General features: G+C 42.5%; 1 protein-coding gene across 1 annotated transcript in view; it reads left to right on the forward strand.

Annotated features, from left to right (window-relative positions):
* The first annotated feature begins 633 nt into the window (after positions 1-633).
* LOC118378141 (angiopoietin-2-like) overlaps positions 634-14,590 on the forward strand; it is a 16,233-nt gene continuing 2,276 nt past the window's right edge. The window contains exons 1-3 of the mRNA XM_052511138.1: positions 634-1,351; positions 8,818-9,050; positions 13,572-13,696. Of these exons, the coding sequence (XP_052367098.1) occupies positions 1,062-1,351; positions 8,818-9,050; positions 13,572-13,696 (648 nt within the window). The 5' untranslated portion in view covers positions 634-1,061. The remainder of the gene's footprint in view (positions 1,352-8,817; positions 9,051-13,571; positions 13,697-14,590) is intronic.

A 14,590-nucleotide genomic window follows, 5' to 3' on the forward strand; every position in this document is an offset into this window, starting at 1 on the left:
TAAGGTCAGGGCAGGTCTAAGGTCAGGGCAGGTCTAAGGTCAGGGCAGGTCTAAGGTCAGGGCAGGTCTAAGGTCTAAGGGCAGGTCTAAGGTCTAAGGGCAGGTCTAAGGTCTAAGGGCAGGTCTAAGGTCAGGGCAGGTCTAAGGTCAGGGCAGGTCTAAGGTCAGGGCTAAGGTCAGGGCAGGTCTAAGGTCAGGGCAAAGTTAGTGTGGTTTGTCCCTCCAGTGCCTTGCCGTTCACCTTAACACCTCTGGGCCAGACTACACTCAATCATAGAACCTACTGAAGAGATGAGTCTTCAGTAAAGACTTAAAGGTTGAGACCGAGTCTGCGTCTCTCACATGGGTAGGCAGACCATTCCATAATAATTGAGCTCTATAGGAGAAAGCCCTGCCTCCAGCTGTTTGCTTAGACATTATTGGGACAATTAGGAGGCCTGTCTAAGTTTTGTAAAATATTTTCCACCATCCACAGGCTTTCAGGGAGAGAGAGAGAGAGACCAGGACCTTTTATCTCCTAGTTGATCCCAAACCCAGGTGCAATTTGTCACCTTAACGACCTAATCAGATCCACCTGTCCCCAACCTGCAAAGAAAAGCACAAACACAGAGAAAGAGGCAGGTAGAGCTGTAACACATTGAAATATACAGCTGTACAGCCATCAAGATTGATAATCAGATTCAACAGAAGATCTCTTTGTTTTTTGGGACCTAGAACTAGCATCTCTGTTTCCTTATGTCTGAAACACAGGCTTCCAGGGAGGGTAATTTTTGGGGCTTCACCATGTTTCATTGAAATGTACAGCTGTGTGTCGTCCGCATAGCGGTGAAAGTTAACATTATGTTTCCTAATGACGTCACCAAGAGGTGGAATATAGAGTGAAATCAATAGTGGTCCTAAAATGCAACCTTGATTTACAGTTGATTTGTCAGAGGACAAATCTATAACTTTCAGACAGATGAGATCTAAACCAGGCCAATTTGGGTATGTAATCTCTCCAACAGAATGTGGTGATCGATGATACCAAAAAGCAGCACTAAGGTCTAGGAGCACGAGGACAGATGCAGAGCCTTCGCAAGTACAGTCTCAGTGCTATGATGGGGTCTAAAACCAGACTGAAGCGTTTCCGTATATATTATTCTGTCTACAGGAAGGTAGTGAAAAAACAGCTTTTTCTAAAATGTTTGAGAGGAGATTCAATATGTAGCGGTCTATGTACCACAGGAGAACCTGAACGAAGAGAGACACCACGGCTCTTTTTGTTTTTTATGTCGATCTGCAATAGTGAAAAGACTGATCAGTCTCCAATGCACCATCTGACCAGTTGTTCTACACAGGAGCACGAAGAAAGGTAAAACACACATCCTGTCTCACATCTCCCAATACATTGCTAGGTGCTCTCAGTGTTGACAGTACCAAAATACAACAACTCGCGTACAAAAAAAAACCTCTGAAATTGCCTCTATCCCATTCGGACCTTAGTGGCCCAAAACTACATCTCCCATAATGCAACGCCAGCACCAGTCACCTAGATGGTATAGTCTTTAGTTAGCTTTCCTCTCTTGTTGAATATGTCCTGTCTGTGTCCTAGATGGTATAGTCTTTAGTTAGCTTTCCTCTCTTGGTGAATGTGTCTGTGTCCTAGATGGTATAGTCTTTAGTTAGCTTTCCTCTCTTGTTGAATGTGTCTGTGTCCTAGATGGTATAGTCTTTAGTTAGCTTTCCTCTCTTGGTGAATGTGTCCTGTCTGTCCTAGATGGTATAGTCTTTAGTTAGCTTTCCTCTCTTGGTGAATGTGTCCTGTCTGTCCTAGATGGTATAGTCTTTAGTTAGCTTTCCTCTCTTGTTGAATATGTCCTGTCTGTGTCCTAGATGGTATAGTCTTTAGTTAGCTTTCCTCTCTTGGTGAATGTGTCTGTGTCCTAGATGGTATAGTCTTTAGTTAGCTTTCCTCTCTTGGTGAATGTGTCTGTGTCCTAGATGGTATAGTCTTTAGTTAGCTTTCCTCTCTTGTTGAATATGTCCTGACTTTGTCCTAGATGGTATAGTCTTTAGTTAGCTTTCCTCTCTTGTTGAATATGTCCTGACTTTGTCCTAGATGGTATAGTCTTTAGTTAGCTTTCCTCTCTTGTTGAATATGTCCTGTCTGTGTCCTAGATGGTATAGTCTTTAGTTAGCTTTCCTCTCTTGGTGAATGTGTCCTGTCTGTCCTAGATGGTATAGTCTTTAGTTAGCTTTCCTCTCTTGGTGAATGTGTCCTGTCTGTCCTAGATGGTATAGTCTTTAGTTAGCTTTCCTCTCTTGTTGAATGTGTCTGTGTCCTAGATGGTATAGTCTTTAGTTAGCTTTCCTCTCTTGTTGAATATGTCCTGACTTTGTCCTAGATGGTATAGTCTTTAGTTAGCTTTCCTCTCTTGTTGAATATGTCCTGACTTTGTCCTAGATGGTATAGTCTTTAGTTAGCTTTCCTCTCTTGTTGAATATGTCCTGTCTGTGTCCTAGATGGTATAGTCTTTAGTTAGCTTTCCTCTCTTGGTGTCTGTGTCCTAGATGGTATAGTCTTTAGTTAGCTTTCCTCTCTTGGTGAATGTGTCCTGTCTGTGTCCTAGATGGTATAGTCTTTAGTTAGCTTTCCTCTCTTGGTGAATGTGTCTGTGTCCTAGATGGTATAGTCTTTAGTTAGCTTTCCTCTCTTGGTGAATGTGTCTGTGTCCTAGATGGTATAGTCTTTAGTTAGCTTTCCTCTCTTGTTGAATATGACTGTGTCCTAGATGGTATAGCCTTTAGTTAGCTTTCCTCTCTTGGTGAATGTGTCCTGTCTGTGTCCTAGATGGTATAGTCTTTAGTTAGCTTTCCTCTCTTGGTGAATGTGTCTGTGTCCTAGATGGTATAGTCTTTAGTTAGCTTTCCTCTCTTGGTGAATGTGTCTGTGTCCTAGATGGTATAGTCTTTAGTTAGCTTTCCTCTCTTGGTGAATGTGTCCTGTCTGTGTCCTAGATGGTATAGTCTTTAGTTAGCTTTCCTCTCTTGGTGAATGTGTCTGTGTCCTAGATGGTATAGTCTTTAGTTAGCTTTCCTCTCTTGGTGAATGTGTCTGTGTCCTAGATGGTATAGTCTTTAGTTAGCTTTCCTCTCTTGGTGAATGTGTCCTGTCTGTGTCCTAGATGGTATAGTCTTTAGTTAGCTTTCCTCTCTTGGTGAATGTGTCTGTGTCCTAGATGGTATAGCCTTTAGTTAGCTTTCCTCTCTTGGTGAATGTGTCCTGTCTGTGTCCTAGATGGTATAGCCTTTAGTTAGCTTTCCTCTCTTGGTGAATGTGTCTGTGTCCTAGATGGTATAGCCTTTAGTTAGCTTTCCTCTCTTGGTGAATGTGTCCTGTCTGTGTCCTAGATGGTATAGTCTTTAGTTAGCTTTCCTCTCTTGGTGAATGTGACTGTGTCCTAGATGGTATAGTCTTTAGTTAGCTTTCCTCTCTTGGTGAATGTGACTGTGTCCTAGATGGTATAGTCTTTAGTTAGCTTTCCTCTCTTGGTGAATGTGTCCTGTCTGTGTCCTAGATGGTATAGTCTTTAGTTAGCTTTCCTCTCTTGTTGAATATGTCCTGACTTTGTCCTGTCTGTGTCCTAGATGTTGAATGCTGCTTTGCGACTGTATTATAAATACATTGGGGATTTTCTTTTTGTCAATTAGGTTGAAAAATAGAATGATGGAGCAGCAGTGATGGCTGTTTGATATTGCACGGGACTGTCTTTCCAAGATAGTCGGAAGACTTCCTGTTTGGTGGAGCGCCATTTTCATTTCCAATTTTCTTGAAGCTTCAGGGGTATTTTCTGTTCACCAGGGAGCACATTTTTTCGTGTCAAATGTTTATTGTTTTCAGGGTTACAACTGCATCTAGGGTATTACGCAAGGTTAAATTAAGTTAGGTGGTTAACCGATTGTTGACGTCCTTGTGTAGGTGGAGGGAGTCTGGAAGGGCATCTAGGAATCTTTGGTTTGTCTGAGATTTCTAGCATGGGTTTTGATGGTTGGGTCTGAGCAGATTATTTTTTTGCGATTTCAAAACGTAATAAAACTGTGGTCCGATATTCCAGGATTATGAGGAAAAACATTTAGATCCACAAAATGTATTCCACGGGACAAAACTAGGTCCAGAGTATGACTGTGGCAGTGAGTAGGTCCGGAGACATGTTGGACAAAACCCACTGAGTCGATGATGGCCCCGAAAGCCTTTTGGACTTTTCCATGTGAATATTAAAGTCACCAAAAATGTGAATATTATCTGCCATAACTACAAGGTCCGATAGGAATTCAGGGAACTCGGCGAGGAACGCTGTATATGGCCCAGGAGGCCTGTAAACAGTAGCTATGAAAAGTGATTGAGTAGGCTGCATAGATTTCATGACTAGAAGCTCAAAAGATGAAAACTTAATTTTTTTTGTTTGTTGGTAAATTAAAATTTGCTTTCCGCCATTGCGGGATGCACGGGGGATATGGTCACCATTGTAACCAGGGGGAGAGGCCTCATTTAACACAGTAAATTCATCAGGCTTAAGCCATGTTTCAGTCAGGCCAATCACATCCAGATTATGATCAGTGATTAGTTCATAAACTATAACTGCCTTGGAAGTAAGGGATCTAACATTAATTAGCCCTATTTTGAGATGTGAGATATCACAATCTCTTTCAATAATGACAGGAATGGAGGTGGTCTTTATCCTAGTGAGATTGATAAGGCAAACACCAACACTGCATTGTTTAGTTTTGCCCGACCTAGATTGAGGCACAGACACAGTCTCAATGGGGATAGCTCAGCTGACGACACTGACTGTGCTAGTGGCAGACTCCACTAAGCTGACAGACTGGATAACGGGCCAGGCAGCAGGCTCTCTCATTGTGGAGCTAGAGGAGTTAGAGCCCTGTCTATGTTCATAGATAAGATGAGAGCACCCCTCCAGCTAGGATGGAGTCCGTCACTCCTCAGCAAGCCAGGCTTGGTCCTGTTTGTGGGCGAGTCCCAGAAAGAGGGCCAATTATCTACAAATTCTATCTTTTGGGAGTGCTCAACCAGCGATTGAGTTGTGAGACTTTGCTGTCGCGCTTTCTAGCTGATTTACATGCTGAGGCTATGTTGCACTTGGTGATCTCTGACTGTTTCATCCTAACATCGTTGGTGCCGACGTGGATAACAATATCTCTATACTCTCTACACTCGCCAGTTTAAGCCTCAGCCAGCCCCATCTCCAGATTAGCCTTAACGTCGGTAGCCCTGCCCCCTGGTAAACAGATTAGCCTTAACGTCGGTAGCCCTGCCCCCTGGTAAACAGATTAGCCTTAACGTCGGTAGCCCTGCCCCCTGGTAAACAGATTAGCCTTAACGTGGTAGCCCCTGCCCCTGGTAAACAGATTAGCCTTAACGTCGGTAGCCCCGCCCCTGGTAAACAGATTAGCCTTAACGTCGGTAGCCCTGCCCCCTGGTAAACAGATTAGCCTTAACGTCGGTAGCCCTGCCCCCTGGTAAACAGATTAGCCTTAACGTCGGTAGCCCTGCCCCCTGGTAAACAGATTAGCCTTAACGTCGGTAGCCCTGCCCCCTGGTAAACAGATTAGCCTTAACGTCGGTAGCCCTGCCCCCTGGTAAACAATAGTATGATCGCTGGATGATTCTTTTTAAGTCTAATATAGCGGGTAACGGGTGGAGGAGAGACCTGAGAAGGCTCTGATTTGTTGCTTAGTGGAGAGAACCGGTTGAAAGTTTCTATCGGCTGAATGAGCAATAGCTTTTTATAGTTGAGCTGACAGCATGTCTTTCTAGAAGTAATGATAAAACTGTCCGGCTGCAGGGACTGTGCAGGGGGATTAACGTCTTCAGGTTATTTTTTTATCCGCTTCCTGTCTGACTGACGTGCCCAAAGTTTAACTGCCTGTTACTCAGTCCCAGAAGCCAGGATATGCATATAAGTTACACCATTGGATAGAAAATACTTTGAAGTTTGTAGAAATTTTAAAATAATGTTAAAATAATGTATGAGACTATAACACAATTGATATGTTAGGAGAAAATCCAATTCAAATCCAACCAGAATTTTTTTTTTTTTTTGCGAGCTCATGCTCTTCCAATGGAACGAATATCCAATTCCAGCTCCCAGTTGGCAATTCCTCTGTCTTCCACTAGATGTCGCCAGTCTTTGTTCAAGGTTTCAGGCTTGTTGTTAACCAAACGAGGAAGAATTTTGAGTTTTGGTAGTGGGATTCAGAAATCAGTCTGTGCGTGCGCAACGAAGAGGATGCGCACCTGCTAATTTTGCTTCTCTATTGAACATTACTTTTAGTTTATTTACATTGTAGAGTACCTGAGGATCAAATAGAAACATATTTGGACTTGTTTTAACAAAGTTTATCAGTAGCTTTTGGATTCGTTTCTCTGCATGTTGGAGCAGTGGATTACTCAAATCGATGGCGCCAACTAAACAGACTTTTGGGATATAAAGAAGGATTTTATCTGACAAAACAACCATTCATGTTGTAGCTGGGACCCTTTGGATTGCAAATCAGAGGAAGATGTTCAAAAAGTAAGTGAATATTTAATTTGCTATTTGTGATTTTATGAAGTCTGTGCTAAGTTGGAAAATATTTTGATGTTGGGCACCGTCCTCAAACAATCGCATGGCATACTTTCACTGTAAAGCCTATTGTAAATCAGACGATGCAGTTAGATGAACAAGACTTTGAGCTTTTAACCGAAATAAGACACTTGTATGTACCTAAATCTTTAATATCCATAATTTTTATGATTATTTATTTGAATTGCGCACCCTCCAATTTCAGGTGTGCCTTTAATGTTACTCCTTGCCTTTAGATGGTATAGTCTTAATGTTTAATGTTACTCCTTACCTTTAGATGGTATAGTGTTAATGTTACTCCTTACCTTTAGATGGTATAGACTTAATATTTAATGTTACTCCTTACCTTTAGATGGTATAGTCTTAATGTTACAAATATTTAAAAACTTGAATAACTTTTGTCTGGACTTTTTGCCCTTCATCAATGTCATTCACTATAACAAAGGAAAAAAAATAATTTTAAAGCATATCACATGATGGTAATCAGTGTGAGACATCACAAAGAAGACCCATTGAAGATCAATGTGATGAGGTGAGTAAATCTCTCTTTGAATCAAAAACACATATCCTTCAGTACAACACAGAAAACATACTTTTAATGTTATTATTTTATAAAAACCTATATTTAATATGAAAAGTAAGGATAATCTTTATTGGTCAAGGTCATTACTTTATAGTGGCCAAGGAACTGCTCTGTTGAATATGTTTATTCATGAAATACGTCCTTCAGTATCACACTTTTGTCCTTCAGCACAACAAAAGTTTCATGTCATACCACAATGTCACCCATTATGCTGCTTTGTAGCTTTGTTATCCCATGTTTTCACTAGTTTACAGCATTTAATTATGCAATTCATATTTACTTGTATGAATGCTGTATATTATAATTTTAAACTATTTTATGGCATTTTAAGGTATTTCAAGGCTCGTTATCTTTATTCTGTAGATGCCGTTGTCTAATAAGGAGAGGGCTGCACAGCACAGACTAGTCACCGGCACAAATTGTACTATAGTGATTATTATTAACAATTAACCAATGAAAAAGTAACAAAACATGTTTGAGAGAGAAGGGGAGAAGGAGTTGATTTAACATTTAAACTTTGATAAATTGTTATAAATTGTTATCATTGTTTAGCCTACTACTAATGGAAATGCTAATCCTATTCTGTGCCAGTGTCACAACTCTTACGTTCTGGTTTTCAGCGATCATAGAATAAAAGAAAGATGTCAATCTGGATCATCCACCGATCCGTACAACGACACAATCTGATGCTGAAAACAAAGGGGAAAAATGTAGATTCAATCAGAGGAGGTGCCGTGAAAAAAATCTAACAAATGACGATGAACATAACTCCAGTATCCACTGAAGGAAACTCTTTTGAGCAGCCCCCCTTGAACAACTTGTACCAGCTCAACATCCTAGGTGATTTCAATTGTACCTCATGTGAACTATGTACACTATGTTGCATAATAAAACCCATGTTCTTTATGTGTGTGGTGTCATGTATCTCTCTCTCCTATGGAAACAATCTAAGTTCAGCGAGCCTGCACAAAGAGACTAAAACAAATATCAAAGAATGAAGTGAAAGATATTTTTATACATTTGTGCGTTTTTTTTTGGCAGGAAGGCAGGAAGTTTTTGTATAAAATCTTCATATGTGACGCATCACATATGTGGTATTCAAAATAAAAATGATTTTTTTTTTCTGGGAAATTATATTTCTGCCAGTCTAAGCATGAATATATAACCTTGCGATTAATGACAAATGGGTATTAAATTGTATTTATAAAAAAATAAACATTGTTATAATAATAATATATGCCATTTAGCAGACGCTTTTATCCAAAGCGACTTACAGTCATGTGTGCATTCTACGTATGGGTGGTCCCGGGAATCAAACCCACTACCCTGGCGTTACAAGCGCCATGCTCTACCATGACATTTTATTAGGGTACATTCATATGAATCACAATAAAAATGACTTATTGTCTTTATTCTTGAATATAACTAATATAATAGGTGACACTCCAATGGTCCTTCTGTGGCTCAGTTGGTAGAGCATGGCGTTAATTCTTAGTTGAAGAGGCAGACCCCAGACCTCACAACCATGAAGGACAATAGGTTATATAACTCACTCTCTCTCTCTTCTCTCCCCCTCCATCTCTCTCTCTCTCTTATGTATCTCTGTTTTAGTTTGTTAGAGCAAAGGTTCTCAGCTTTAGAGGCCAGGCACGTTAAGGAGCTCCAGGATCTTCAGAGGGAGAAACAGCAGTTGCAGGACATGCTGGAGAGACAGAGGCGCCTGGTCACCCAGCTAAACGGAGAGCTGGGGACCTCCACACACAACAGCACACTACTGCAGAAACAGCAGGCTATACTGACTGACACCGTGCAGCAGCTGCTAGCCATGGTCACCCACTGCAACGGTGAGAGAGATCTACTGTGAATGTGTTTGTTAATTGGAAGTAATGAAAGCATTTTTTTGTGCTTTTCCACTGGCTTTAGGTAGTAGGAAAGTAGGAGTAGGAAAACCAATAGTCATTATCCTGAATGCTATCCCTCTCTACCCAGATATACCCAGTACATAGTCATTATCCTGAATGCTATCCCTCTCTACCCAGATATACCCAGTACATAGTCATTATCCTGAATGCTATCCCTCTCTACCCAGATATACCCAGTACATAGTCATTATCCTGAATGCTATCCTCTCTACCCAGATATACCCAGTACATAGTCATTATCCTGAATGCTATCCTCTCTACCCAGATATACCCAGTACATAGTCATTGTCCTGAATGCTATCCCTCTCTACACAGATATACCCAGTACATGGTCATTATCCTGAATGCTATCCCTCTCTACCCAGATAAACCCAGTACATAGTCATTATCCTGAATGATATCCCTCTCTACCCAGATATACCCAGTACATAGTCATTATCCTGAATGCTATCCCTCTCTACCCAGATATACCCAGTACATAGTCATTATCCTGAATGCTATCCCTCTCTACCCAGATATACCCAGTACATAGTCATTATCCTGAATGCTATCCCTCTCTACCCAGATAAACCCAGTACATGGTCATTATCCTGAATGCTATCCCTCTCTACCCAGATATACCCAGTACATGGTCATTATCCTGAATGCTATCCCTCTCTACCCAGATATACCCAGTACATAGTCATTATCCTGAATGCTATCCCTCTCTACCCAGACATACCCAGTACATAGTCATTATCCTGAATGCTATCCCCCTCTACCCAGATATACCCAGTACATAGTCATTATCCTGAATGCTATCCCCCTCTACCCAGATATACCCAGTACATAGTCATTACTGCCTTGCCTGGTTCACCAATTACTTTGCAGACAGAGTTCAGTGTGTCAAATCAGAGGGCATGCTGTCCGGTCCTCTGGCAGTCTCTATGGGGGTGCCACAGGGTTCAATTCTCGGGCCGACTCTTTTCTCTGTATATATCAATGATGTTGCTCTTGCTGCGGGCGATTCCCTGATCCACCTCTACGCAGACGACACCATTCTATATACTTTCGGCCCGTCATTGGACACTGTGCTATCCAACCTCCAAACGAGCTTCAATGCCATACAGCACTCCTTCCGTGGCCTCAACTGCTCTTAAACGCGAGTAAAACCAAATGCATGCTTTTCAACCGATCGCTGCCTGCACCCGCATGCCCGACTAGCATCACCACCCTGGATGGTTCCAACCTTGAATATGTGGACATCTATAAGTACCTAGGTGTCTGGCTAGACTGCAAACTCTCCTTCCAGACTCACATCAAACATCTCCAATCAAAAATCAAATCCAGAGTCGGCTTTCTATTCCGCAGCAAAGCCTCCTTCACTCACGCTGCCAAGCTTACCTAGTAAAACTGACTATCCTACCGATCCTCGACTTCGGCGATGTCATCTACAAAATGGCTTCCAACACTCTACTCAGCAAACTGGATGCAGTCTATCACAGTGCCATCCGTTTTGTCACTAAAGCACCTTATACCACCCACCACTGCGACTTGTATGCTCTAGTCGGCTGGCCCTCACTACATATTCGTCGCCAGACCCACTGGCTCCAGGTCATCTACAAGTCCATGCTAGGTAAAGCTCCGCCTTATCTCAGTTCACTGGTCACGATGGCAACACCCATCCGTAGCACGCGCTCCAGCAGGTGTATCTCACTGATCATCCTAAAGCCAACACCTCATTTGGCCGCCTTTCGTTCAGTACTCTGCTGCCTGTGACTGGAGCAATTGCAAAAATCGCTGAAGTTGGAGACTTTTATCTCCTCTCCAACTTCAAACATCAGCTATCCGAGCAGCTAACCGATCGCTGCAGCTGTACATAGTCTATAGGTAAATAGCTCACCCTTTTTCACCTACCTCATTCCCATACTGTTTTTATACTGTTTTTATTTATTTACTTTTCTGCTCTTTTGCACACCAATATCTCTACCTGTACATGCCCATCTGATCATTTATCACTCCAGTGTTAATCTGCAAAATTGTATTATTCGCCTACCTCCTCATGCCTTTTGCACACATTGTATATAGACTGCCCATTTTTTTCTACTGTGTTATTGACTTGCTAATTGTTTACTCCATGTGTAACTCTGTGTTGTCTGTTCACACTGCTATGCTTTATCTTGGCCAGGTCGCAGTTGCAAATGAGAACTTGTTCTCAACTAGCCTACCTGGTTAAATAAAGGTGAAATAAAAATAAAAATAAAAAAATTATCCTGAATGCTATCCCTCTCTACCCAGATATACCCAGTACATAGTCATTATCCTGAATGCTATCCCTCTCTACCCAGATATACCCAGTACATAGTCATTATCCTGAATGCTATCCCCCTCTACCCAGATATACCCAGTACATAGTCATTATCCTGAATGCTATCCCTCTCTACCCAGATATACCCATTACATAGTCATTATCCTGAATGCTATCCCCCTCTACATAGTCCAGATATCCTCTCCAGTACATAGTCATTATCCTGAATGCTATCCCTCTCTACCCAGATATACCCAGTACATGGTCATTATCCTGAATGCTATCCCTCTCTACCCAGATATACCCAGTACATGGTCATTATCCTGAATGCTATCCCTCTCTACCCAGATATAGTACATAGTCATTATTCATGCTACATACCCAGGTCATTATCCTGAATGCTATCCCTCTCTACCCAGATATACCCAGTACATAGTCATTATTCTGAATGCTATCCCCTCTACCCAGATATACCCAGTACATAGTCATTATCTGAATGCTATCCCTCTCTACCCAGATATACCCAGTACATAGTCATTATCCTGAATGCTATCCCCTCTACCCAGATATACCCAGTACATAGTCATTATCCTGAATGCTATCCCTCTCTACCCAGATATACCCAGTACATAGTCATTATCCTGAATGCTATCCCTCTCTACCCAGATATACCCAGTACATAGTCATTATCCTGAATGCTATCCCTCTCTACCCAGATATACCCAGTACATAGTCATTATCCTGAATGCTATCCCTCTCTACCCAGATATACCCAGTACATAGTCATTATCCTGAATGCTATCCTCTCTCCATTATCCTGAATGCTACTCTCAGATATACCCAGTACATAGTCATTATCATGAATGCTATCCCCTCTACCCAGATATACCCAGTACATAGTCATTATCCTGAATGCTATCCCTCTCTACCCAGATATACCCAGTACATAGTCATTATCCTGAATGCTATCCCTCTCTACCCAGATATACCCAGTACATAGTCATTATCCTCAATGCTATCCCTCTCTACCCAGATATACCAGTACATAGTCATTATCCTGAATGCTATCCCCTCTACCCAGATATACCCAGTACATAGTCATTATCCTGAATGCTATCCCTCTCTACCCAGATATACCCAGTACATAGTCATTATCCTGAATGCTATCCTCTCTACCCAGATATACCCAGTACATAGTCATTATCCTGAATGCTATACCCCTCATTATCCTGAATGCTATCCCTCTCCAGATATACCCAGTACATAGTCATTATCCTGAATGCTATCCTCTCTACCCAGATATACCCAGTACATAGTCATTATCCTGAATGCTATCCCTCTCTACCCAGATATACCCAGTACATGGTCATTATCCTGAATGCTATCCCTCTCTACCCAGATATACCCAGTACATGGTCATTATCCTGAATGCTATCCCTCTCTACCCAGATATACCCAGTACATAGTCATTATCCTGAATGCTATCCTCTCTACCCAGATATACCCAGTACATAGTCATTATCCTGAATGCTATCCCTCTACCCAGATATACCCAGTACATAGTCATTATCCTGAATGCTATCCCCATCTACCCAGATATACCCAGTACATAGTCATTATCCTGAATGCTATCCTCTCTACCCATATATACCCATTACATAGTCATTATCCTGAATGCTATCCCTCTACCCAGATATACCCAGTACATAGTCATTATCCTGAATGCTATCCTCTCTACCCAGATATACCCAGTACATGGTCATTATCCTGAATGCTATCCCTCTCTACCCAGATATACCCAGTACATAGTCATTATCCTGAATGCTATCCCTCTCTACCCAGATATACCCAGTACATAGTCATTATCCTGAATGCTATCCCTCTCTACCCAGATATACCCAGTACATGGTCATTATCATTATCTACCCAGATATACCCAGTAATAGTCATTATCCTGAATGCTATCCTCTACCCAGATATACCCAGTCATTATCATGAATGCTATCCCTCTACCCAGATATTAGTCATAGTCTGAATGCTATCCCTCTCTACCCAGATATACCCAGTACATAGTCATTATCCTGAATGCTATCCCTCTCTACCCAGATATACCCAGTACATAGTCATTATCCTGAATGCTATCCCTCTCTACCCAGATATACCCACTACACCCAAAGAGGAGCCAGTGATCTACAGAAACTGTGCTGAAATCTTCAGATCTGGGCTCACAGAGAATGGTGTCCACAGCATACGACCCCCTAACTCTACCCGCACAGTTAAGGTAAGGGGTTACGACCCCCCCAACTCTACCCACGCAGTTAAGGTAAGGGGTTACGACCCCCCCAACTCTACCCACGCAGTTAAGGTAAGGGGTTACGACCCCCAACTCTACCCACTCAGTGAAGGTAAGGGGTTACGACCCCCAACTCTACCCACGCAGTTAAGGTAAGGGGTTACGACCCCCCCAACTCTACCCACACAGTTAAGGTAAGGGCTTACGACCCCCCCAACTCTACCCACACAGTGAAGGTAAGGGCTTACGACCCCCCCAACTCTACCCACACAGTTAAGGTAAGGGGTTATGACCCCCAACTCTACCAACACAGTGAAGGTAAGGGGTTACGACCCCCAACTCTACCCACACAGTTAAGGTAAGGGGTTACGACCCCCCCAACTCTACCCACGCAGTTAAGGTAAGGGGTTACGACCCCCCCAACTCTACCCACACAGTTAAGGTAAGGGGTTACGACCCCCAACTCTACCAACACAGTGAAGGTAAGGGGTTACGACCCCCCCAACTCTACCCACGCAGTTAAGGTAAGGGGTTACGACCCCCAACTCTACCCACACAGTTAAGGTAAGGGGTTACGACCCCCAACTCTACCAACACAGTGAAGGTAAGGGGTTACGACCCCCCCAACTCTACCCACGCAGTTAAGGTAAGGGGTTACGACCCCCAACTCTACCCACGCAGTTAAGGTAAGGGGTTACGACCCCCAACTCTACCAACACAGTGAAGGTAAGGGGTTACGACCCCCCCAACTCTACCCACGCAGTTGGTAAGGGGTTACGACCCCCCAACTCTACCCACGCAGTGAAGGTAAGGGGTTACTTAATTTCAACTCTACCCACACAGTGAAGGTAAGGGGTTACGACCCCCAACTCTACCCACACA

This window comes from Oncorhynchus keta, unplaced genomic scaffold (genome assembly GCF_023373465.1).
Source record: "Oncorhynchus keta strain PuntledgeMale-10-30-2019 unplaced genomic scaffold, Oket_V2 Un_contig_6280_pilon_pilon, whole genome shotgun sequence".
NCBI classification, from domain to species: domain Eukaryota; kingdom Metazoa; phylum Chordata; class Actinopteri; order Salmoniformes; family Salmonidae; genus Oncorhynchus; species Oncorhynchus keta.